Here is a 27187-nt window from a genome sequence, read left to right on the forward strand (position 1 = left end):
TCTGCTTTATCAATATTCAGAGACCTTTTATGCACACAAATTCAGCAAGCTATGTTTTGTGTCCACCACCCAGAACTCTCGAGTCCTATCCTAGTCTAATGCATCTCCCACACGATAAATTGTATCTTGCCATCAAATCATTCTGCTTTATCAAAATCCTCCCATTTACCTCGTCAAAGCAGCATTGTGGTGGTCATCTTTCAACATCTTGTAAGCCAGTGCTATGACCCGAAAGCCCTGTGTTGTGTAAATCTGAAGTTCACTAACAAAACTCGTTGGTACTGTTTAGAAAATAACACAGGATTAGTATACAACATTTACTAAGCTAGTACTGGCAAAGAAATTATTTACAAACATCCACCTCTTGCCCAAGAAAAAAACACCTCTATAAAGATATGCAAATAAGTCAATGGAAACTATAAAAATAACTGCATTGTCAGGGTTGACCTCCTGGGATTTAATACAATTGAAATGAGAAAGAGCATTAAAAAAAAGGGAATGAGTAGAATATTTTTTTGCAGTTTAACCAACAAACACTTATTAAGAGTCTATTATGTGACAGGTATTAGGCATGCAGAGATTAAACTTCAAGCTCTGCTCTAAGAACTTCTGTCTAATTGAATAATAGCTAGCAAATTAACAATACAATCAAATAAGATGACTGCTATGAACCAGGGGGTTACAGCTTGCTGTGGAAGGTATTCAGTGGTGCAAATACCAGACTGAGAGGAAGTGGTTAGGTGAAGAAAAAGGATTTTTTGAGCCAGACATGGTGATTCATGCTGTAATCCCAGCACTTTGGGAGACCAGGGTAACTTGGCAAGATCTCTTCTCTACAGTGAATCCAAAAAAAAAAAAGGAAAAAGGATTTTTGGTTGAGGGAGCATCATGTGCTTAGGCATGGAGGCATGAGAGAGCAAGTCTTGAATAGTTGACTCAGCTCAAGAAAAGCCCAAGATGTGAGGACAAGAGTGATAAGGCATCTGGAGGGGTCAGATTATAAAAGCTTTATATATGATCCTAAAGAAATTTGCGGTTACACTGGAGTCTATGGGAAGCAACCAAAGGAATAAAAGCAGAAAAGTGATAACATAGTTGTGATTTAAAAAAACAATCTGGTCACAGTATAGAGGGTGTATCAGTCTGGAGTCTGAGGGTCAGTTCATCAACTATTGAAGTTATCAGGGATGACGACTTCAAGTCTGAACTGATGCCGTGAAGGGTCATGGATTAGAGACTAGCTAGATGGAGGCACTGAGGGAGAGGAAGGAATCAGAGCTGACACCTACATTGGATGGGAAGGGCGGGGAATCTGTGGTGACATTCACCAAAATGAGAAACTGAGAACTACAGGACATGGGAAAGACAAGATTGATTGTGATCTTAAATTTAGAATGCCAGTGTGTCACCCAACTGGCTATGACCAGTAGGCAACTGGATTCCTAGATAAAAGCTGTGGGGACATGTTAAGCAGGAAATATCAATTTGCCAGTTGTAACCCATGTCTGTTTACTAACCTGTCTCGGGTTGGCAAAAGCTGGCCACCCTCTCTGGTGCACCTTTCATGAATGCCAGTCGGTCACCTCCCATCTCCTGGACAATGACTGTCATCCTTTGCAGTGCCGATGAGAATGGGAACTGATGCAGGATTGCGATTCCTTCCACTGGGACCTGGTTGAGGGGTAGGGAATGGAAAAGCACATACGGTCACAGCTTCTAGCTCTTGAGAATTAACTCCTCCCTCCTTCATCTTTATTTTAGTAAACAAGGGTGATAATCTCACTAATTTTTACACCTGGTATTTAAATAAGATGCATCTGTGACCTTTCAAAAACCGCGGGCCAGAGGAGAGTTTCCCTTTGAAAAGAGAGAACAGCAAGCAAGGCTTACCTGGCTGGCTGTTTTGCAGGGTTTCACTACCATGGCATGTGCCGGCACTCCCTTGATGTGGAAATCATGCCCAGAAACAGCCATTTCCTATTTCACAAATGGGATATTTCATTGTAGAGATTTATATCACTTACCCACTGATGCTATGCTCAAAGCCAACCCTTGGGAAAATCCTCAGACCACCTCACTGTATTCTCTGTGTCTTCTCCCTCAGCAAGATGGAGGTGAACCAGACTTATTCCGCCACAGAAAAAAAAATAATGCATTGCAAAACTTGAAGGGCAGACACTTCTGAATTATTCATGCAATTTATCCTGTTTTCTCTGTTGGAATGTGCTGCATAAAGGCTCATTCTCCATTTCTGAAGAGCATAACTTGAAAGGAGTAAGCATGAAGAGCCAGACTCCTTTTGTGTGAAACGAGCACCTTTCCGTCTTTCTTTTCATGAAGTTCACTGCTGGTTCTGCTCTTGCTGTCTAATTTGGAAATATGGTCCTTGAGGCGAGGCAGGGCAGGGCAGGGACTATGATATACATGGTTAACATTCAGTAATTACTATAATAATGACCCTAAATTATATTTAAAGGAACCTTTTTACCCAAAGATAACACAGGGCTTTGTAATCATCTCATTGAGCGGCAGAAAAAAAAAAATCTCCGACAGGAAATTGTAATTCCTACTTACAGATTCTAAATCAGTAACCTAGAAAGGATAAAGGATTGGCAAAGTTACATAAGACTACTACGGAATAAAGCCCTAAAAGATTTAGAAGGCACCCTAAAAATTGTCTCTTTCAGTGGTTTCCCAGTTGATCCCCGGGGCCTTGTGTTTTATGCTGCTTCAGGGAGAGAGGATTGGTTTATCTCTAAGTCAATGAGATGCGTGTTCCCTAATCCCCACCTTCTATTTCAACTGAAGCAACTCCAACTCCTTGGTTTTAAAAGACTTCTTCTGAATAATGTTTTCTTTTAAGAAAAGACTCCAGTTTGTTTGCTTGTCTGTTTGTTTTGTTTTATGTGAACACTCGATTCCTTCATTCAATGACCATGGGAATCAAGCCCCTAACATGAGAGATAAGAGGGTTGACAGAGCCAAAGCTATAGTTGAAAGAACCCGATTCCTGAACTATTCCATTTGTTCTTAAATCTGGTTCAAAGTCTCAACAAAAGCTCTTTGATCGTTTTCCTTTTTGTTGTTTCCAGTCTTAGAAATAAAACAGATACTAAATCAATAAGAAAAAGACTCATGGTCACCCTGAGTCTATGAGTTATCCTAAGCACTGGGGACAGCAGTGTTTCCTAATGCCCATGTTCTAGAAAACTTTGAAACCAGACAGTGTTCATAGAACAGCACAAAGGGTTGATACATAATTATATAATAATTACAATTAAATTAGTACTATTAAACTGTAATATTTGCCAGGCATAGTACCAAGGACTTTTTTAAAAATGTACCATCCCATTTAATCCTCACAATAATCCTATAATGTAGATACTATTATCAGCTTCATTGTACAGAAGAGGAAACCAGGCTTAGATTACTTTGCCCTTCACGGCCAACTGTACTCCATATGGGAAACCTCACATTTTAAAGTATTACATAGCTGTGATAATGCCTATGTTCCTCTGGGATTGAAGAAGCTTCTTAGATTATCTGCAAAGCAGTAGCTTACCCAGGTGGTGGCTTCAAACATCTTGAGGTCCAGAGGGTCCCCCTGGATGGTCCCATCGAGAAGGATCAGAGAGTGGCAACTGGCCATGGCCGCACACAGTGGGCCCCACGGCAAAGCCTTGCCTGAGACGAAGCTGTGGACTTCCTGGAAGCTGAAAGAGAAAAGGGAAGGAGCTTGGATTCTATCTCCTCATGCCAAAACAGAGCATCCTGGAGGTTAACATCTTTTTAAAAAAAATTTAATATACTTGGTTGCATAACACACCCACTCTCCAGTCCCCCCAGATTAATACTGCCCCATTCAGTCATCATCCTTAGGTAAGTTCACTGAGTATAAGAAAGATCTCTAAGGTTCTCTCAAGCTCTTTTACCCTCTTTTTCTCACCTCTTCTCTGACTGATTTAATTTCAAGGATATGGAAAGAATTAGAAGTATCACTTCTAAGTAACTCCACACCCAGCTACCTCCTGGACCACCCTGTGAGACAGAACAGACTAGCTACTACTAGAGTTGTGTATACAGGCGTCTCCCTCAATCAAACCTTCAAGATAGGGCTCTGTCATTGGTATATATTTCCCAACATAATAGATGTCTGGTCCATAGTAGACAGTCAATATAGGTATAAAATAATTAATGAATTGGTTACTGGAAATCTGCAAGACTGTAATACTGAAGAAATGAACTTTAAAACATGTTTTAAAAGGACACTGCATCCCTATCTTCCACCCTGGCCTGGAGTGTTCATAGTGCAGCCAGTATCACCATCATTTCCTATAGAAAGTGTCCTCATCTAAAATCTATTAAAATATGATGCAAGTGTCAGATGCAGAGTTCTTTCACTAATGTAGAGTGGAAGTCATGGAGTTCAGCCTCGGGTCCTCTGCAACCTTGTTGGTCCATCTTTTCTTACATGTGTAGCACAGCTGTTAGTTCTCAAAGTACCCCATCCTGTTTGGTGGACCTCTGAATGGCAGAAGGTTCTTCCTACATCAAGGAAAAATCTGTTTCTTGAAGGCAGTCAGAATCTACTTGTTCCTTCTGATCCACACATCAACTACTTTGAGACTTGAAGCTCAACTCTTCTTATCCCTTCATCCCTCTCCTCTGGAGTTACATAGGAACCTCTAAGTGTTCCTCCAATATGCAGTTTTATCAGACCTCTCACACTCCTAGTTACTCTCTCAGAAAAGTTTTTATTTGCCATAATTTGTCTTGAAACACGGTGTCCAGGATCAGACTATTATTTCTGATCATATGAAATATGGACACACATTTCTTTAAATACGGCCTTAGGTTTTCTCTAGCCTTTTGTTTTCAAAAGCAGCCATAGCACGATGTTGACTCATAATTCAGCCACATTGCCTCCTGGCTTTTGCATTCAAGCTTCCTTTTATCACACTAAGAGTTCATAAACATCTTGGTTCATTATTAACCCTCTTGGTTATATCCGTTATTATGTGTCAAAAAAGCAACTCATCTTAGTGGTTTATAACATGCACCATAGTATTTTAGTAAGCATCTAAAAGCAATAGACCACCAACAGTGTGATTAACACAGAAGTGTACAGTCACACCGAAAAGTGAAACACAGACCTCACACACACAAAAACATCTTAAGTTTACAAGGACATACTCACACTGTCATCAATCTATAATTCTGAGTATTAATTCTGCATTCCAGAGGAACAGGCCAGACTCTGGTTAGCACAGAAAATACTTAAAGCTCTCTGTCATTCCTGTCTTTGTACTTTTATTTGCATATTTTTGATTCATCAATCCCTGGTAGCTTTTGCTAATTCTTGAACTCTCTGACACAATGGTCCTTTCCCTTTTTGGAAAAGATAAGAATTATCAGAAATGAGCTCACCTTTAACAAGAAAATATTTAATCACCTATAAGTCAAGTGCTCACTTCTTATCTTTACTTAATTCTGTTTTCTCTCATTTTATTAATTAAATTTGTCAATGTTTAATTTAAAATTACTGTTTTGATCATTTGAAGCCAACTTTGATCTTTTGGATTGAAGGAAAGAGGAAGGAAGGAAGGAAAGGAGGGGGCCCTAATTAATCAGTCACTAAACATTATATCAGTTGCTTTTATTTAAATGTAACAATTCATTTTTAGAAATAGAAAGCAGCTTCCAAAGTTTTGTGACTAGTATGATGTTAGTTCAATAAGTAGACCATTCAAAAGACAGAACAGATTTAGATTAAGCTGTACTGTACACCTACTTACTATGTGTGCCTGGTACAGTAGTACCTCGTTAGAGACACAAATATAAATAAGAACAAGACTTCTCTCAGGATGCTCACATACTTGAATAAATGCACACTTTTTTTTTGTAGAAGCTGAAACAGAAAAGGCAAAATAACTTTAGAAAGTTTAGCACTTGTCCAGGCATGGTGGCTCACACCTGTAATCCCAGCACTTTGGGAGGCAGAAGCGAGAGGATTGCCTGAGCCCAGGGACTCAAGACCAGCCTGGGCAACTTGGCAAGACCTCGTCTCTACAATAAATAAATAATAAAAATTAGTTAGGTGTGGTGACGTGTGCCTGTAGTTCCAGCTACTTGGAAGGCTGAGGTGGAAGGATCACCTAAGAAAGAAAGAAAGAGAAAGAGAGAAAGAGAGAGGGAGGGAAAAGAGAAAAGAAAATCTGACACTTTAAGAGGCTTCTTCTGTAGATCAAAGTGGTTAGAAGCATGAGGATTATTTTTTTAACCCAGGAATTAGACTCGTTTCTAAATAGTATTTATTCTATAACAACGTATTAAATTATGTGGAACTAAAATATTTTATAAATTATGTCATCTGCATAGTGCAAAAGAACCACAATGAACTTTTCATGTATAAAATGCTTTGCGATTTAGGTTATGTTAGTGGGAGAAACTTTCGTTTCAAACAAAATATAAATGTCAAATGCATCACGTTTCTGTTTTGATCACAGTGAGAAGAGAAAGCAGGCAGAGACGCAAACTCAAACATGGCCACAAGAGGGCCTCAGGAGAGGGATGCTCAAATTTTCACCACACCAACCTGAAAATTGCCAAACAGAGCCCTTTCTAGCTAGAAAAAAAAAAAAAAAGGAGTTTCTGGGTGCCAGAAAGTGAAATTCCCAAAATTAGAATACCAAGAAAAATGAGTACACTAGTTATGGCTTCATAGATGTTCCTCTTCCTGAAATTCAGGGAACAAAATTCAGTGCAATGTTCTCTTTCTTGCCAGGACATCAAGAGGCTTCAGCTTGTACAAATGATGTTGCTTCCTTGAAGGACAGTGTCTTGGTACTGTCTAACTTACTTATACTGGGTCAAATTCAGGTCTCTGATAAATATGATGAAAGCAAATCACACGTTAGCAAGGATTTGAATGCAGTGTCAAAGCTTCCCCTTCATCTCCTGGGGAATGGCATGGGGCTGGGCTGGGACTGGGTGGAAACACACATGCTTTAGTGAGACTTGAAAGAATTCAAGAGGAGAAAGTAAATGAAGATACTTTGGCATTCATTATTCATCAAAACCAAAGCCCAAATGTCTCCATTAGTAGCTTTAAGAGAAAATGTGGAATTTGGGGAAAAGAGAAACTGTAATGTATTTTGTTCACAGTACTCACCTGTTCCTATCACAGGGCACGACTCCCCAGAGGTCCAAGCCATCCCTTGTTAGGGTGCCTGTCTAAACAGAAACAAGCACTCGGCTTACTCTGAAGATTCAGTGGTCCCATGGTGAAGACAAGTAAGGTATGTTCTAATAAGAATATATAATTTGCAAATGTATTATCAAGATCAGCACTTTAAGAAAGGACACAACAAGTGAGTATCTGGAGTCCTGGCAGGCTTCAGTGCACTCATAACAGTTGTATGACAAGCTGAAACTTAGTGTCCTCCACAGTGAATAAAACAACAACAACAACAACAAAAACAGTATCTTCCTTACAACTTCAGAGGGTTGTTTTGAGAATCTAATGGTAGACTGAATGGATGGGAAAGTCCTTGGTGAGTATATAAGGACTGTAATTCCGTGAGTCCCAGTTTGTATAGTAGAGGTTAAATGTGTGCTATCAGAAATAAATAATAGAGTAGAATTTTTACCTACAGGTCGCTGTTCATGAAAACACTCTAAAGTGGTTTGTTATTTAATACCTCTTTGGTAAAAAGGTGTTTGTTGGTATCACTCTCAGTGCAGGATAATGGTTAAGAGCTCCAATTAGGTTCAAGACCCAGCTGTGTGACCTGGGCAGATGACTTAATTTCTCTAAACATCAGAGCTCTTATCTGTAACATGGCCATAATCTCATAGAGTTGTTGTGAAGATTAAATGAGATAGCACAAATAAAGTGCTTAATTTAATATTTAGCACACAGTAAAAGCTAAAAATAATGATAGTTACTCGTAATTATTGCTCACTGTTTATTCAAATGAATGTCGCAATTATCTTTCCCACTCATTTTTCTTTTTAAGTTCAAGTATATACTCTCCCAAATAGAATGACTTTCCTTACATTGCTAGTTCAATCACAAAGTAATACTGAAATAGTGGCAAGATTCACGTTAACTCTCTGTTCTTGATAGATCTTTCTGATACTCTGGATATTATAAAACACAGTACTGATCCCATTAATTCTCTGTGATCCAAACCTTCAATATATTATTTAGTGGATACAATTTCAGTTTGAGAAGATTAAAAAAAAGTTTTCAACATGAGTGATGGTGATTGTTGCAGAACAGTGAGAATGTACTTAATGTCTGGAAACAGAACACTTAAATATGGTAAATTTTATGCTATGTACATTTCACCAGAATAAAAAAATAAGTTAAAAAAAGAGATGATGGCAACAACAACAAAACCCTTCAATGACTCTCCGCTACTTAAGAGAATATGTTAAAATGCCTTGCTTAGACATGCGAGATCCACAGACATTCTCTCCCTTGACTAACGTCCTACTTTAGTCAAAATCACACAGTCTCCTGCTTTTCCTCCTCCAAGCCTTTGCCCACACTCACCTGCCATGATGACTTGAAGGCATTTTCATGAGATCCTCTCACAACTACCACCTTCACCCCAGTGTGTATATACAGACCAACAAAATACACTCAAGAGAAGGTTGAATATCAGGTTGGTTGGGAACAACTGGCAAATAATCCAGGGTAATGTAAATTTTAAAAGCTACAGATGTAAAAATACAATTAAGGTTTGATATGAGGCTGTGCTGCAACCAATCTCATAGCAAGACACAGTTTAGCAAATTCTTCTTTTTTTTCATTTCTTAATTACATGAGTATTTACTGACTTTACTACAGGCAATATTCTTAGCATTAGGGATATAGTAGTGATCATAGTAAAGGGTACACATTTTATTCTTTCTTTGTATGAGAGTTTTGACTGCAGCAGGATCCAACTAAATGCTATTTTAATTGTTTTTCATAAAATACTCAAACTGAAAAGACCCTAAAAGATTATTCTATTCAGTACCTGCTCTTCCTCTAAGCTCTAGAATCTGAGAATTCAAGAAATATATTCTTTTCCAGATCACACACTCCACCAGAGATAAAATAAAGTCAGGTACCTACATTCACTATTTCCTGCCTCACACATGATAAAAACGTCTATACATGATGACTTGGATGAGAGTGAGGATGAAACACACATACCTTGTCAAAGCAGACAAGGTTTAATTGTCCACATACGTTGATCCTCTGGGGACTAATGCAAAAGATGCCTCTCTTCTTCAGCCTCCTCTGGGCATAGATAATGCCTGTGGTCAGAGCAGCAGGCAGAGCTGGAGGAACGGCGATTGTGATGACATCAAGTGCTTTCTTCACCACTTCCTCAGGAGCTTCCTACAAGATTGACATTCTTTAACTATTACAGATAAGCCAGTCATTTACAGCACATGACATTTTCTTACTTTTTGTTTATTTATTTAGGTTAAATTTCTCAAAATGGTGTCAGTGGGTCAAAGGGTATGACCATGTTTATAGTCTCTCAGTCTCTTGCCAAAATGTAATAAAAAGTCTTGTAATGCTACCAGCAGAAAACCACGTACCAATGTGCCATGACCTCACCAACACTGATGATCTCATTTTATTTAAAATTCCTCACTAATAGCTATTAAAATACTACTTTATTGATATAAGGATGTTCTCAGATTAAAATTTTTTAATGGTTTAAAGAAAAGTGTGAGGAACAGAAGTGTGTTGGTATCTCAATAAGCAAATAGTTTTATCCCCTTATCCATGAGATCTTATTGTTATTATGGAACTTAATGATCAATTGCTTATATCGGGGAACTGCAAGCTATAAGCAAGTTTCAGTGTTTGATTTTGTTTCCCAGGTTTGTAAAACATGCCCTAGGATGATGTCAACATGTAGAGTATAAAATATATATAGATAAGTTTATGCAAGCGTGTAATAAAAGAGCAAAGGCAGCTTACCCCGCTGATCACATAGACACACAGAGTATAGATCATCCCAATGGTGGCTGTCCCTACAAGACACAGGAGGAACCTGATGGCATCCCTGTAGAGCTTAAAATTCATCGGCTTGGGGTAGAGAATGGATCGCACAAGGTCACCCTTTGCAGTGTTGAATCCTAAAACAGTAAACACACAACCCACATTCTCAGGATGATGAACCCTACTGATATTGCTCGTCTAAACCTCAAAATTGTCTTTGTTTTTTCCTAGTAGTGGTTAAGACCAAAGGCAATTGAAAGATAATTGGGAAAATGCATAAATGCTAGAATGGAAATATCTATCTCAGAGCCTACTACACTCTCTGGCCTTCATTCCCTCTGCTTCTAGTTTCAGTGCATCCTGGAGATAGGAAACCAACATGCTGGGGGCAGAGCACAGCTTTTCCAAATATCACTCTATTTTAAGGAATGACTCATGAGTGCACACAGACACACACACATCTCTTGAATTGAAATTAAATGGCCCAGTAAATATTAATGGACTCATTTTTTATTACTTTTTAATGTTAAATTTTTCATTTCTAGCCCTGCCTGGAAAGAGCTTGGGATTTGGAGTTAGAATATACCTGAGTTCTAGGTCCAGCTCTGTCAATTACTGGGTGTGGCATTTTTTAAAGTACACTTGAGTTGTATGGCCTCAGCCTATTCAGGTACAAAATGGGGACATTAAACATCTCTGCTCTGCTAGTTTGATATGGGGAAATAGTTTGTATACTGCAAAGCACCTAAATAGTAATTATTGTTATCAGCACTATCATTTCTACTAACGGGTGTATACTGTAGTTCAATTGGCTTTTCAAATATGTAGATTTACACATGCATATTTGGTTTGTTATCTGAAGATTGCTCCTTACCTAATAAATATAAGGCACTAGACAAACTGAGCAAAGTATTTCATTAAAAATATCAACACACAGGAGGAGATGCTAACCAGTCTGCAGTACCACTGCCCTCACGGTCCCCGAGCAAGCTGCCTTGGCCTGGATAACCTCTGTTCCACAGAAGAGCACATGTCGTTTGTAATCCACTTCACTCTGTGTTTTCCAGGGCACAGAGCTATCCATCTTAGGTAATGGAGTTTTGGTGACTGGAATGCTTTCTCCTATAGGAAATAAGCATTTCATTTAGTAAGGTAAGATGCCTTTACTCAGTTAAGTCATGCCTGCACTCACTCGGCATGCAACAGACATGTGCTATGAGCCTACCATGTGGCAGAAATAGCCCTAAGTATTGGGGACACAAGGATAAACATAGCTCTTATTTTTAAGAGGTCTGTAGATAAGAGTGAAGGACAGGTATGTAAACAAGTATAACATAGTATTATACATGCTATGAATACTGTAAGTCAAATATTAATGTTAAAATAGCTGAAAATGATCGTTTAGGGAACAGCAAGCCATGCAGTCTGGAATGTGGGGTGTAGAGAACAAGGGGCCATGAGGGCTATGTAGGACACAAAGCATGGAGAGCCCAAAGTGTAACATGTAAGTGTTTAAACATTTTTCTGAAGGCACTGGTGGCTGAAGGAGGATGGGGAGATATTTAATCCCTTTAATCAGGAGAGTAATGTCATATTTATGTTTAAGAAGCGTACACCATCCACAGTATAGGAAATGAATTGAAGTCTGGTGAGGTTGGAGGTTGAACAACTGGTTGAGAAATGATCACAGGAGTCTCAGCTGGAAAAGATGAGGTCAGAACTATGGCAGCTGGCTGTGGGAATAGAAAGGAAAGTGCTGGATTTAAGAAATAAGGAAGCAAGAAGCTACAAAACTGGAGGTTTCTATATTGGCGGATCATGGGGATAGAGGAACTTAAAATGCCTTCCTGGTTCTTAACTTGGGAAAATGAGCAGAGAGTAGTGTTATTCATCAACATAAGGACTATAGGAGGAGACAATCATTTTTGGTCACTGTGAGTTGAATCTGCCTTGTAGAATGACCTGCCTTGTAGAATTACCTGCTGAGATGCTGTGTAGGTGATTAGAGACTTATCTGGATTTGGAACTAAAATGAGCAGCTTTGGCTAGAGATATTTAATCAGAGCTCATCAGCTTATGGAATAATTAAAGCCCCAGAAAGAGACAAGATTATTTAGGGCCAAGTCGAAGAGAAAAGGACAAGAACCTAGCTGTGAGCGGCACCAACAATTAGGGAGGTGGAGGAGGAGAAGCAGCAGAAGAAACTGGATGAGTATAGTCAGTGGTAAAAGAACTTGGAGATAATTGTCTTAGAAAATTAAAGAGGAGAGAGTTTTCAGGAGAGATAGCCAGCATAGTCAAATGCAACAGAGAGGACATAAGAAGAGAAATGTAAAGAATCCATGGGATTTGGCTATTTGGATGGCGACTTTTACCAGTGTAGTGAGAAGGGTAAATTGCAGAGGCTTGAAGAGCTAATATAAGATAGTGAATGAAGTTATGAAGGTAACTATGGCTTGTTCTGAGGGACAAGCTTGTAAACCTTCCACTGGTCTTTGCAGAGTGGGCAGTATAAGGTCAGAATTATATTCTAGGACATTAGGGCTACTTTCATTAAGAAAATGATACTTGGTATTGCAAAAATTCAAGAACCATGGAATTTTTTTGAATCTATACATTCTTAAGGGAAAGGAGCCTGACCTACCATGATTTACCACCCCAATTATGTTTTTGTAAGTTCACACATGAGGAAGACATATGCTCTTGTCTCAATATCATGCCTTCCTGGTCTACCTGAGAAAAATTTGGACAGTTGGATTTGATGTGGACTTTGATGGGAAGCACAATACTCCACTGTGCATTTGCAGTCTCCCATTTCATCTCTGAAAATGATTACATGATTACTCTTTATCTTAAAGAAGTGTTGGCACAACATCTCATTATTTTACTATGCAAGTGAGAAATCAAAGCAACGTAGCCCTGAGTAAGTCAGTTCTTCTCTCTGGACGTCAGTTGCAAATGTGTGAAGTGAGATGACTTCTAAGGTCACTCAGCTCCCATGTGTATTTAAAATGAAACACAGTCTAAAATACCCAGGGCGTATGTTGGAAGTAGCAGATTTACCAAATGCTGAGGCATAAACCTTAACATATTTAAACCAGGAAGAACTTGGACTACCTTGAGGGTTTCAGGATGTCATTGATGATTTTCAAGCACTTCAGGTTTTTTTGAAGACATATTTTATGTAAAATATTCAACATAAAATTCATAGGCAGCCCCGAAAGATCTAATGATCTCTACAATTGTTGAAGGCAAAATGACAGCACTGTAATAATTCTTTGCTCAATAAGTAAATGCAGCAGGGCTCTGTGGCTCAGCCTATAATCCCAGCACTTTGGGAGGATGAGATGAGTGGATCACCCGAGCATGCGAGTTTGAGACCAGCCCGGACAACTTGGTGAGACCTCCTCTCTACAATAAATAAATAAATAAATAGCCGAGCGTGGTAGCGCCTGCCTGTAGTTGCGGCTACTTGGAAGGCTGAGGCGGAAGGATCGCCGGAGCCCAGCAGGTCAACGCTGGGGTGGCCGTGAGTGTGCCACTGTTCTCCAGCCTGGGAGACGAAGTGAGACTCCAACTCAAAAAAAAAAAAAAAAAAAGAAGGAAATGCTAAACACTCAAAAAGTTATTATTGTAACAAACTTAGCACATAGAAAGCAGCTTTAAATTTGAACTCTCAGATTCATCCACAACAGGACTAAGTAAGATTTGCGGGAACAGGAAGGTCCCATAGCAACCCCATGCTTGCAGCCAGCCATTACCATTCAGGTAGAAGAGGAGTGGGGACCCTGGGAGGGTGGAGCCTGGGCCAGCCCACAGAGGCTGTTGCTGTGGAGATGGACCCATACCTGTCAGCATGCCTTCATCCACCACACAGCTGCCATCAATCAGAATGGCATCACATGGCATTTGCACTTTGTTCCCTGTCAAAATTAATAAATCTCCAGGCACTAAGAAGCGTGATTCCAGCTCTTGGACTCCAGCTGAAAGTGTGAGGAGACAGAGTTGAGTCAGGTTATTTTCCCACAAAAACACAGTCCAACATTTATTTAGGTTGGAAATCGATGAAAAACAACCAAGGCATTTTTCATTTTTTATAAAAGAACATTCCTCAACATTGATTCGAAATCCGAAAACAAAAAGAAAAAAAAGTAACAAATTAGACCACATAAAGTAAGAACCCTAGTGTGGCAAAAAGATAAACAAAGAGAAACAAATGATAAATTCAGAAAATATATCTGAAACTTACATTACACACCAAAGATAATGTTTCTAATATATAAAGAATTCCTTTAAAAAGGTGTGCATAGCAAATGCTATTTAGCCAAATTGCTAGACATTATCAGTACACACATACACACACACAAAGTGGTTGGTTAAATGTTTGAAAAGTTGCTCACTCTTACAGTAAGTTAAATAAAAGTTCCTTTCCTCCTTCCTTCCCTTTTTTCTTCCTTCCTTCTTTCTTTCCTTCCTTCCCTCCTTCCTTCTTTCCCTCCCTCATTCTCTCCTGCCTTCCTTTCTTTCTGACCATCTGACTGCCTGCCCTTACTTCTTTCCTTCCTTATTCAGTCCCAGAGCTATTTCGGAGCTGAGCAAAGTAGACATCCCTGTAGGGGGCTGGTCTAGCAGCCTGCTGTGGGGTACTGGAGCCTAAGTAGGAGGGAAGGGCCCCCATGGCAGCAGTGGCCTGTTCAGTGAAAACACCCTTTTCACTTCAGATCTGGGTGGGGTGAAAAGGGTGTTTACATGCAAATGGGGTAGGGGACAGTACAATCACCAGCAGTGATGGAAGATTGGTTGCATCCAGGTGGAAAAGATACAATCAGTACAGTAAGTAGTCCCTCCTTCTCCCCCCTTATCTGCAGTTTTGTTTTCTGTGGTTTCAGTTACCTGCAGTCAACAGCAGTTGGAAAATATTCAGTGGACAATTTCAGAAATAAACAATTTATAAGCTTTAAATTGTGCACCATTCTGAGTAGTGTGATAAGACTTAGTGTTGTCACATTGTCCAACCCACAACATGAGTCATCCCTTTGTCCAGTGTATCCATGCAGTATATGTGACTCGTCTGTTAGTCATTTAGTAGCCATCTCGGTTATTAGATTGACTTTTGCAATGTTTCATTGTTTCTTTCAAGCAATTCTTATTTTACTTAATAATGGCCCCAAAGCACAAGTGTAGTGATGATGGCAATTCAGATATGGCACAAAGAAGCAGTAAGCTGCTTTCTTTATGTAAAAAGATGAATGCTCTCAACTGCACAAGAAAAGAAAAAAAAATGTGTGCTGATGTTGCTGAGATCTACAGTAAGAACAAATCTTCCATTTGTGAAATTGTGAAGTAGGAAAAAGAAATTTGTACTAGTTTTATTGTTGCATTTCAAACTGCAAACATTATGACCACAGTGTGTAATGCTTAGTTAAAATGAAAAAGGCATTAAATTTGTGGTGGAAGGCATGAACAGAAATGTGTTTCCATAAACAACAATTAGACTCAGTACTTCCTCTGGTTTCAGGCATCTAATGGTTATCTTGAACTGTATCCCCTGGATAAGGGGGAACTACTGTAGATATGTTTAAGTTAAACAGAGCCAGGTTTCTCATTGAAGAAAGGAAGTTAAAGAGACAAACATAGAAAGACATAAAACAAGAATAAGCCTTATGGTATTGGATTAGAGTTTGAGATATCAGTGTACTAGATAGAGAGAAATAATATAGATATAAATGTGTGTGGATATAATATACATATGTATAATATGTAGTCTTTGTTTATGCATATATATATTATCTAACTCTGTCCTCTAAGATAAATTTAAAGCAGTGAAACACCAATAATAATTAACACAGTCAGTGCCCGAACTTTGGTTTCTAAATTTCATTCCTCCCGATAAAAAACCAGGGTTCCTTAGAGAAAAGGCTGATCACAAGGCTGGGCCAAGTAAAGCACACTATAGCTAGAATATCTTGTTGTGCCATTAAGTAGAGAAATGCTCAAAGATTGGCAGTGACATATCACAGATGTCAAAGTCAAATTTAAAGTGCTTTTGGTGCCTAAATCATTAATAATTTGGGCATCAAAGTAAATAATGAAAATAAAGAGCTATAGTCATCAAATAAAATAATGATTTATGAGTATATAGTAACATAAGTAAATGAATAAATAAATAAATGGCTTTTCCTTAGAGCAAAATGGCAATTAATTAATGTAGAAGGAGAAATAAAATTGTAAAATCATCATTTGGCAGCTATCAAAATAACAATTTAGCCAAGAAACATCAATGAATACTAAAACTAGTAGGTGAAAATTTGATGAAGTTGCTTTATTTATAGCATCTCAAATTATCTCTTAACAAAATAATGATTAATTACAAAGGGGAGAAGCATAAATTAATAATGAAGAAAACTAGAAGACACCATTTAATTAATTAATCAAATAATAGGGCAAATTTATGTACCATCTGAGATGAAGCCATGAAAACACAACCTGTGATATTCCAGTCAAAAATGCATAATCTGAATTTAACTATGAGGAAGCATCAGACAAATACAAATTGAAGGACGTTCTACCAAATAACCAGTCAAAAGAGTCAAAGTCATGGCAGTCAGCTAAAAATTGGAGAAGATTAAAAAGACATGGCAAACAACATCATTGTGTGATCCTAGATCCCTTTTCTATAAAGAAGGTACTGAGACAGTTGACAAAATGTGAATGAAGTCTGACCATTAGTTGGCACCAATGGGTCAATTTTAACTTGTTAGTTGCACTGTCCTTTACGTAGGCAAAGGTTTTTGCCTTTAAGAAATACATACTAGACCCCATCACTCTAAAAAAATATAAAAACTAGCTGGGTATGGTGGCACGCTCCTGTAGTCCTAGCTACTCAGAATGAAGCAGGAGAATCACTTGAGCCCAGGAGTTCAAGGTTGCAGTGAACTATGAACACGCCACTGCACTCCAGCCTGAAAAACAGGACAAGACCCTGTCTTTAAATAAATAAACAAAAATAACAAAGGATGTGGGGATCATGAAGCTACATGTCAGCAATTTATTCTTGAATTGTTCTAGAAAAAGGCGACTTAAGTTATTTGTGCTGTCCTCACTACTTTTCTGTAAGTTTTAAATTATTTCCTAAAAAAGAGAGAAATACACATGTGCTAACATTGCTCATCTGATTAGAAAAATCTAAAAGTTTTCCAGCATATTCTGTTGGCAAGTCTGTAAGGAATCAGGCATTAACACATTTCTGGTGCAAATGCAAACTGGCACGATCTGTATGGAAATAAATTTGGCAATATTTTTCTAGCAAAAGTACATATGCATTTATTTTTTAACCTAGCAATTTACCTCTCAAAGTCTATACCAAAGATATACTAGCAAAAATATGAAACGACATATGTACACGACTTTTTATTACAGCACTATTTGTAATAGTAAAAGACTGAGAAAAAATTCCAGTAGAGGACTGAATGAATAAACCATGGTTCCTCCACACAAGAGAGTACTATACAACTGAAATAATGAATGAAGGATATCTATATACTGCTATTAAACGGTCCCTAGGACACATATTAAGTATATAAAGTATATACAAGAGGAAATATAGTTAAATATGTTAGTATACCCCTATTTATTTTTTTTAAAAACAGCAGAATAAATGTATAATCTATTTTGCATTTATAATACATAGCTATAAATAGTATATATAATTGGCTTATATTTTATTTACCAATAAATAAAGGGTAAATAAAATATAGGGGTACATAAAAACAAATGAAAGTGATGATTATAGAGAGATTGACAGTATAAGATAGAAAGAAGAGAAATAGGAGCTAGACTCCTTGAATACCATCTGTCTTATGGACTAGACTTTCAGCCCATGTAGATATTTTCTGTAATATCTATACAAAATAATACAAAGATACATTTGAAAATGTAATGCTAAAAGTTAAATCAAAAGGAGTGAAATGAACCTATCAAGCTGTTGGCATAACCATGCAGAAAACTATGTTGACTGACTTTAATACATACTTTTTGAAAAAATATAATTTATGCATTTCTAATAGAGTATCACAAATAGGGCAAAAAGCTCTAAAAACATCTTAAACTATTTTTTGGTATCATATTTATGCTGACTGTGTTGGTTTGTTACTATGAGACTATGACTATTATATACAATGAGATAAAGCAAAAAAAGTATTAATAATCTGTTTCTATCATTGAGACCCAGAACTATTGGTATAGAGAAAAACACAAGTACAGTCGACAAAATTAAGTAAAAAGCCCATAGTTCTAAATTTGAATTGGGAATGTTAGTATTAACTCATAATATATTTTATCTAAAAAATTATTTCCTAAGTATGTCTTTTGAAAAGGCCTAGAAACAACTGGTAACAGCTTAAAATGAGTAATTCTAACATTCTGATTAAGGTACCAGAATCTAAGGACTCTGAAAAAATGGATGTGAACAAGTTCAGTGTAGGAATTGTCTCAATGAAATTAATAAAATTCTCAATGACTATTAGAATCATGCCAAAAGAATTCAGGAGCCAAACTGAAGACGCTCTCACTGGCCAAAAATGGGACAATTTGAACAAAAATAGGAATAAAAACTGTAATTGGTGGAAATGCACCAGCTATGTTAAACATTATAACAATTTTTTTTTAGCCTTTAGTAGATACTACATGATCAGCCTATTATTTTGAAAGTCACCAGCTGCATTAGCCCCTATCAAAAGAGTCAGCCTGTCTTTTGAAGTTGAGAAGCATTGACTTCTCTCTAGCTTTGAAAGTCTTAGAAGGCATCATCTTTCAACAGAAAGATATTTTGTCTATGTTGAAAATCTGTTGTTTAATGTAACCACCTTCAATTATCTTTCCTAGATCTTTTGGATAACTTGCTGTGGCTTCTACATCAGCACTTGCAGCTTCACCTTGAACTTTTATGTTATAAAGATAGTTTCTTTCTTTAAACCTCATGAACCAAACTCTGCTAGCTTTCAACTTTTCTTCTGCAGCTTCCTCACCTCTCTCAGTCTTCAAAGAGTTGATGAGAGTTAGTACCTTCCTCTAAATTAGGCTTTGTTTTACAGAAATGTGACTGCTTTGATCTTCTATTCAGACCTTACAACTTAATCCTTCTCGGCAATAAGGCTCTTTCACTTTATAATCTGTTTGTTCACTGGAGTAGCACCGTTAATTTCCTTTAAGACCTTTTCTTTGCATTCATATCTTGGCAAACTGGCACAAAAGCCCTAGCTTTTGGTTTATCTCGGCTTTCAGTATACCTTTCTCACTACGCTTAATCATTTCTAGCTTTTAATTTAAAGTTAGAGACATGTGACTCTTCCTTTTGCTTGAACACTTACAGGCCATTGTAGGGTTATTAATTGATCTAATGTCAATATTGCTGTGTCTCCGGAAATAGGGAATCCCAAAGAGAGAGAGAGAGAGAGAGAGAGAGAGAGAGAGACATAAAATGGTCAGTTGGTAGACACATAACATTTATTGATTAAGTTCATTGTCTTATGTGAGCATGGTTCATAGTGCCCCAAAAGCAATTACAATAGCAACATCAAAAATCACTGATCACAGATCACCATAACGGATATAATGACAATCATAAAGTCTGAAATATTTCCAGAATGACCCACATGTGATACAGTGACACCAAGTGAGTCCATGATTATAGAAAAATGACACAGATAGACTTTCTCAATACAAGGTTGCCACAAACCTTCAACTTGTAAAAACTGCAATATCTGCAAGGTATAATAAAGTGAGCGATAATGAAATGTGTTCATATATAGATTATAGTATGTGTATACACATACTTGTGATTCAGTTGAGGACATTTGAACACTGCCTGTATAATTATTTTAAAACTAGAAGATTTTTAAAGATGTAATAAGGGAATTGAAAAGGAATCTTCATATTTTAGAGCTATATACTGAAATGTTTTCAAATAAAATATGATATCTGGGATAGTTCTAAAATAATCCAGGTAAAAGAGTTAGTAGAACAGATTTTTTTTAAAAAGATTCAATGAGTTGATAATTACTGAATCTAGGTGATATAAGGTCATGAGATTTTATTACAATATCCTCTCTACTGTTGTATATGTTCAAAGTGCTTTATAATAGGACAAGAAAATGACCAAGATATTTTTAAAGGTGAAAATTCACTTCCAACCAAGATGGATTTTAAAAGGACCAGATTTAGGCTGGGCACAGTAGATCATGCCTATAATCCCAGCACTTTGGGAGGTCAAGGAAGGAAGATTGATTGAACCCAGGAGTTCAAGACCAGCCTAGGCAACATAGCGAGACCTCATCTCTACAACAACAACAACAAAATAACCAGACATGGTGGTACATGCCTATAGTCCCAGCTTCTTGGGCAGCTGAGGCAGAAGGGCTACCTGAGCCCAGGAGGTCAAGGCTGCAGTGAGCCATGATCATGCCACTGCCCTCCAACCTCGGGGACAGAGTGAGACCCCCAACTCAAAAAATAAAAATAAAGTATATTTTTTTTAAAGGAGCAGATTTATCTTCCCACCTGAAAAAAAAAAAAAAAACACAAAATATATGGACAATTATTTTTAGACACTGGGCATCAAATAACAAGATAGATGGGAAACAAATGAAGGTGTGCTACATTTGCCCAGCTTACTGTTTTTGAAGAGTTTCCAAACTGCTAGCAGACAGGGGAAACTCAAAGTCCAGATGACTTCTTAGTTCAGTACAGAGAGATGAGTATCTATGGAGACTATGGTGCCTTGAGTTTTATAAAGCAGAGCACCAGAGAGGTAACTGACCAGGGGAGAGCTGCAAAGATCAGCGGAGGCCCTTTCTTTAGTGGTTAGCAAACTACTGATTAGCACATGCATATGAGGAAACTAGTAGCAAATGAACAACTGAACATTTACATCTTAAAATATAATTTATAATAGCATCAAAATGTAAAATGTTTAAGAATAATTCTGAGAAAAAATGTGTAGGACCCATGCATTGGAAACTGCAAAAGACTCTGAAAGAAATCAAACAAGACCTAAATAAATAGAGATATACCATATTCATAAACCCAAATTTGTTAATACATCGGTGTTTCATATATTGATCCACAGATTCAACACAATCCCAATCAAAATTTCAGCATTTAAAAAAGAAGAAATTGACAAACTGATTTTAAAATTCTTATGGAAGAGTCTGATATCATCAAAATGACTCTCAAAAAGAAGAACAAAGTTGAAGGACTAACATTACCCTATTTTAAGACTTATTATAAAGCTGCATTGTGTGGCATTGGTGTAAAGACAAGCAAATAGAACAATAAAATAAGGCAGGGAGTCTAGAAACAAATTCACCGATATGTGAACACCAATTTTTGACAAACATGCAAGATCAGTTCAGTGGAAAAAGGATAATCTTTTTAACAAATGGTATTGATATATTTGGATATCTGTTTGCAAAAAAAAAAAATGCAAAATCCAAAAAAAAAGATAGAAAATTCAAAATACACACTATAGAACTAAATGTAAAACCTAAAACTCTAAGAGACAATGTAGAAAATCTTAGTGACTTTGGCAGTGACGTTTTAGATATGAATCAAAAGCATGATCTACAAAATAAAAAGAATAGATAAACTGGATTTTAACAAAAGTAAAAATGCTTTCCCTTTGAAAGACATTGTAAAGAGAATGAAAAGATAAGTCACAAACTGAGAAAAACTTTTTCAAAATCATTTGTCTGACAAAGGACTTAAATCTTGAATATAGAATGAACTCCCAATTTTAATAATAAGAAAACAATCTAATAAACAAAATATTTGAGCAGACATTTCCCCAGAAAAGATCTACCTGTGACAAACAAGCACTTGAGAAGATTATCAATGACAATAGTTACTAAAAAAAAGCAATAGCACACTATATGTTCAGCTTATCATATGCTAATTCTACCTTAATAAAGTAGTTTTTAAGGTGAAAAGATCTTAAATTCCTCATCCCTTTGAGTAAATGCACAAGAAAAGATACATATAAAAATGGGAGCAGTGGGAACAATCAGAACTACACATTTAAATCATTTCTGATCCCTTGTGGATAGCACATAGATCTAAAATAAGGGAACTCAGATGCCTGGCTAGCTCAGTTGGTAGAACATGAGACTCAAAATAAGGGAACTTACCTTTTCTCCCACATACAGAGACTGTAATGCTATTGTGTGACTCAACCAGATGATGGAGTTTTACAGATTGCTGGAAAAGAAAAGAAAAAATAGAAATGGCTTATTGACTTGAGTATTGGTATTAGGTGCTGGCTTTTTTTAAAACATGGTCACTGTCTTATTGCCAGTTGAATGTACTGGGTAGAAACACAGAACAGAGTAGTAGCCTATTCTTTCCACTCAAAAGAATTTTTAAAATCATAGATCTATGTTTAGTTCTTTAAGTAGGTAACATCAAGAACACATATCATTCAAGATACGTGTTTCTACCTAGATAGCCTGAAAAGCTAAGCACTATTTCAGCTTTGGGCTATCCTAATCTTTAACTTTATAAAGAGTTTGGTGGTTGATGTTATTTCCTCATAATATTTGTTGTTCTAATATAGCAAATATATGAGACACTGAGAGTAAATCAAGAAGAGGAGACAAAAGGAAAACACAATAGAATTATATTTGATTTCATATTTATTGAGAAACTATTATGTAAAAGATCTTCTTGGTTCTGGGAGTTCAAAGTCCCAAGTGATTAGTGTGTTTATTTTTTTAATCCTGATTTTGTCATTTAAGACACTTCCTACATCCCCTAGCTTCAAAGGATTTACAAATCTGATAAATATATTTTTTAAATGATTAACAGAAAAAGATAAGGTCAAAGACAGAGTGTTCTGCTTTGTGCATTCATCCATAGACATTTATGGAGCAGCCTGAATATGCCAGGGATTATGCTAAAAGGTGGGGGAAAATGGTGAACAAAAGAGATATGGTTCTTACTATCAAGAAATTTACAATCTATTGAGAGAAGTACAGTTTAATCAAATAATCACAAACATAAATGTATAATTGCAACCAGTAACAAGAAGAAAAAAAAAAGTGATTGGAGCATATATAGCAGAGGGAATCAAGCGAGATGTCCCCTGAAAAAGAAACATTGTCCCTAAGACCTGAGTAGGAGTTATTTAGTCATGGTATGAAGGCAAATCATGAATATGAAGAAAATGGACAATTTCAACTAACATGTCTAATTGTTCTGAGACTAGAAAAAAAAGAGTACATTTCGGGAAACAGAGTAGTGTGTCAGGAGGACAGAAAGTAAGGGAGATTACGGGTAAATAAAGGCAGGGGAAATAAACAGTTAAAAGTACAGGCAAAGCAGTGGTTCTCTCTCAGAGAGTGGTCTGAGAATTCCTGGGGGGTTTCAATAACATCTCAGAGGGGTTGAAAGGTAAACTATTTTTGCAACAGCACTAAGACATTAATTGTTTTTTAAAATATTATTCTCCTACAGATGTTAAGATTGCCAGAGGCTGAATTATGTTTAATACCACAGTAGATTGAATACAGAGAATTTGAGAATACAGTTGTCTTCTGTTAAGCCAAACATAAAATAGATTTGCAAAAGATGTAAAAATAATGTCATTCGTCTCACTAAATTATTTTCATTTCAAAAAATAGTTATTGCCTTTAGGTCTATATTTAATGTCAGCATATAATATGGTTATTTTGTTTTTTTAATGAATAAACATGCTATGACTCTAATTTCTAATATAGTAAATATCAATAGCTATAAGCCACACAAAAAAAAAAAAATTCTTGAGGTCCTCAATGCTTTTCAAGAGTATAAAAGGTTCTGGAAACTTAAAAGTTTGAGACTCCTGTGATCTCGCGCCTTTGGGAGACTGAGGTGAGTGGATTGCTGAGCCTGCGGGTTCGAGACCCGCCTGGGCAGCAAGACCTCATCTCTACAATAAATCAAAAAATCCACGGGGCGTGGTAGCGCACGCCTGTAATTCCGGCTACTTCGAAGGCTGAGGCAGAAGGATCGCCGGAGCCCAGCAGGTCGAGGCTGCGATGGCTGGCTGCACTCCAGTCTGGGCGACAGAGTGAGACTCCCAACTCAAAAAAAAAAAAAAAAAAGTTTGAGACTCTCCAAAGCAGGGCCTTAATGCCCATGATGAGATTTAGAAGTTTGTTGTAAAAGCAATGGAAGTATTTGAAGCATTTTAGTGATAAGATTATAAAAATCATCATGCTCTGGCTGAAATTTTAAAACCATGGTTCAGTCTGCTCTTGGAGAGTTTGGAGAAAGGCAAGAATAGGTGCATGTAGACCAGATGGGAGGTGACTGCCAGATAGAAAATGATGCTAACTTGGACTATAATAATGATAGAAAGGGAAAAAGTGAATAATGCTAAGAGTTATCTAGGAGGGAAAATCAATAGGACTTGCTCTGCAATTGAGAGGGAAGAAAACAGAAAGTTTTTTTTGTTTTTTTTTTAAGAAAGTTTTAAGGATGGCAACCAGATTTCTGGCTAGTGCAACTGAAAGGTCAGTGATGTCTATTGACAAATCAGGTAAGCCTAAAAGAGCAGATTTGGGAAGAAGAGTTCCTGGGTTCTGTGATGAATGTGCTGAATTTATGGTAATTTTTGGATAGTAACGTGGCGATATCAAATAGGTTGCTGGGTCTATGAATTTGAAACTAAAAAGAGATATTTGGACTTGAGATATATATACAAGTATGAAGATCATTAGCATTTATCTTTAGAAATTATTGGCATATGCAGTTATAAAAATAATGAAGAATATTTTATGTACTCATATGAAACATGTTTAAGCCATATTAATAATTTTTGAAATAGCAAGCTAGAAAATAATGTAATTATGCTATTACATAAGAAAAAAAATGTATGAATTCATATTTGTTTCATTTGCCTAAAAACTTTTTTGGAAGAATGCATGAGAAACTAATAAAAGTGGTTGGTCAAGTGTAGGGGGAAAGAAAGATGGAGATTTTGCACTATATGCATTTTCATATTGTTTTGATTTTAAAACACTTATTTTAAAAAGGTCAAGTAGAAGAGGATAAGCTGTCAATAAAGAATGGAAAAGAACTGAGAGAATGGAGAGGGTATTGTCACTGACGCCAAGGGGAAAAGGGCTTCAGAAAAAATGAAGCACGGGCCAGGTGTGGTGGCTGAAGCCTGTAATCCTAGCACTTTGGGAGGGCGAGACAAGAGGATTGCCTGAACTCAGGAGTTCAAGACCAGCCTGATCAACTTGGTGAGACCTCATCTCTGCAATACATCAAAAAATAAGCCAGATGTGGTGGCAGGTGCCTGTAGTTCCACCTATTTGGAAGGCTGAGGCAGAGGGATCACCTGAGCACAGCAGGTCAAGGTTGCGGTGGCCATGAGCATGCCACTGCACTCAGGCCTGGGCGACAGAGTGAGACTCCAACTCAAAAAAAGAAGAAAGAAAAAATGAAGCAGTTAACTGTGTAAAATGCAGCTGAGAGGTTTAGTGAAATCTGTATTGGGAAAGAAATATTCATTGCAGAGGAACCATAACATCAGCAAGCAAAACACCAACAACCTAATAAAAGTTAATAAAGGACACAAACAGTTCACAGTAAAATAAATACAAATAGCTTAAAATGTGAATAAATGCTCCACTCATAATGGAAAACATGCTATTAAAGTTGTTGAATTCTATTTTCACTTATATTGGCAATGATAAGAGAAACATACATTCATCTACCATCGGAATATATATAATGTCACATTATCTTTTAAGAGACATTTTGACAACTTGTATTAAAATAATAGTCCAGGCATGGTGGCTCATGCCTATCATCCTAGTACTTTGGGAGGTAGAGGTGGAAGGATTGCTTGAGCCAAAGAGTTCAAGACCAGCCTAGGCAACATAGCAAGACCCAACTATGCAAAAAATAGAAACATTAGCCAAGTGGGGTGGTGCATGCCTGGAGTCCCACCTACTCAGGAGGCTGAGGGCAGAAGGATTGCTTGAGCCCAGGAAATTGAGGCTATGGTGAGTCTGTGATTATGCCATTGCACTCCAGTCTGAACTACAGAGTGAGACCTCGACTCAGAAAATATACCTAACTTATGACTATGTAATTCCAATTACAAAAATTTTATATATCTACATCAATGCAGACATATATAAGCATATATACTTGCTATATACATATTTATATGCAGTATAAATTATATATACTTGTGATTTATATGTGCAATGTGTGGTATACATATATGTACATGTGTGAAAAGATGTATGTGCAAGGATGCTCATTACAACATTGTTTTCGTAGTAAAATACCAGAAACAACCTAAATATCTATCAATATTGGACTGGTTAAAATTATGTTACATCTAGAAAAAATATGTTTGTGTAGATGTGAAAAGATATGCAGGATATTAAAGTAAAAAAATCAAGTGCATAGCAGTGTGCATAGTATATTTTCATTCTATAAAACAAATTTTAGAGATGGAATATGCAAAAATTGCTAAAATTATACAAAATATCTGATCCCGGCAGATATCTCTTGAAAAGAGACCTGGACATTGAGAAGTTCCCCAAATGGGAGGAATTCTTTTTTTTTTTTTTTTAATAGTTGGAGTCTCACTCTGTTGCCCAGACGGGAATGCAGTGGCACGCTCCCAGCCACCGCAGCCTCGACCTGCTGGGCTCCGGCAATGGGAAGAATTCTTAATTTGTATTCATGCTGTTTTGTTTTATTTGAATTTTATTTTTATGTCCACATATTTCCCTTTCTATTGAGAAAAAACACCTGAGTAAAAATAAGTTTCTTAATTTTAAAGCATTCTATAAAATTTAGGATTATAGTAGCAACTTTAACAAGAGTTGTTTAAATGATGTCATGAGAGAGGAATCCAGGTCAGGTTGAATGAAAGCGAGAGGGAGATGAGTAAATAATGAGAGTGAACATAAGGGTCTAGTAAATTTTGCTGTAAATGGGAGAAGTGAGATATTGTAGTAGCTGAAGGTAAAAGCATGGTCCAGAAAAGAAATTGTTTTGTTTGAGTTTTGTTAAGTTGGGACAAACTTGAGAATGTTGAATGCTAATGGGAAGGCTCTTGGGAGAGAGAAGGAGTCATTCATGAACTACTCAAGCACTACAAGAAGGTGGGAG

The 27187-nt window shown here is 37.0% G+C and overlaps 1 protein-coding gene across 1 annotated transcript in view; it reads right to left on the reverse strand.

Moving 5' to 3' along the window:
- Window positions 1–27187, reverse strand: part of ATP13A4 (ATPase 13A4) — a gene marked incomplete at its 5' end in the record, with an annotated part of 88686 nt that overhangs the window by 56938 nt on the left and 4561 nt on the right. Inside the window, 10 exons of the mRNA XM_008071810.2 lie at window positions 170–281; window positions 1518–1671; window positions 1891–1977; window positions 3563–3713; window positions 7172–7233; window positions 9209–9397; window positions 9992–10149; window positions 10964–11134; window positions 13861–13995; window positions 22195–22264. Of these exons, the coding sequence (XP_008070001.1) occupies window positions 170–281; window positions 1518–1671; window positions 1891–1977; window positions 3563–3713; window positions 7172–7233; window positions 9209–9397; window positions 9992–10149; window positions 10964–11134; window positions 13861–13995; window positions 22195–22264 (1289 nt within the window). The remainder of the gene's footprint in view (window positions 1–169; window positions 282–1517; window positions 1672–1890; window positions 1978–3562; window positions 3714–7171; window positions 7234–9208; window positions 9398–9991; window positions 10150–10963; window positions 11135–13860; window positions 13996–22194; window positions 22265–27187) is intronic.

Source organism: Carlito syrichta, unplaced genomic scaffold (genome assembly GCF_000164805.1).
Source record: "Carlito syrichta isolate Samal-C Ts95f unplaced genomic scaffold, Tarsius_syrichta-2.0.1 Scaffold314728, whole genome shotgun sequence".
Taxonomy (NCBI): domain Eukaryota; kingdom Metazoa; phylum Chordata; class Mammalia; order Primates; family Tarsiidae; genus Carlito; species Carlito syrichta.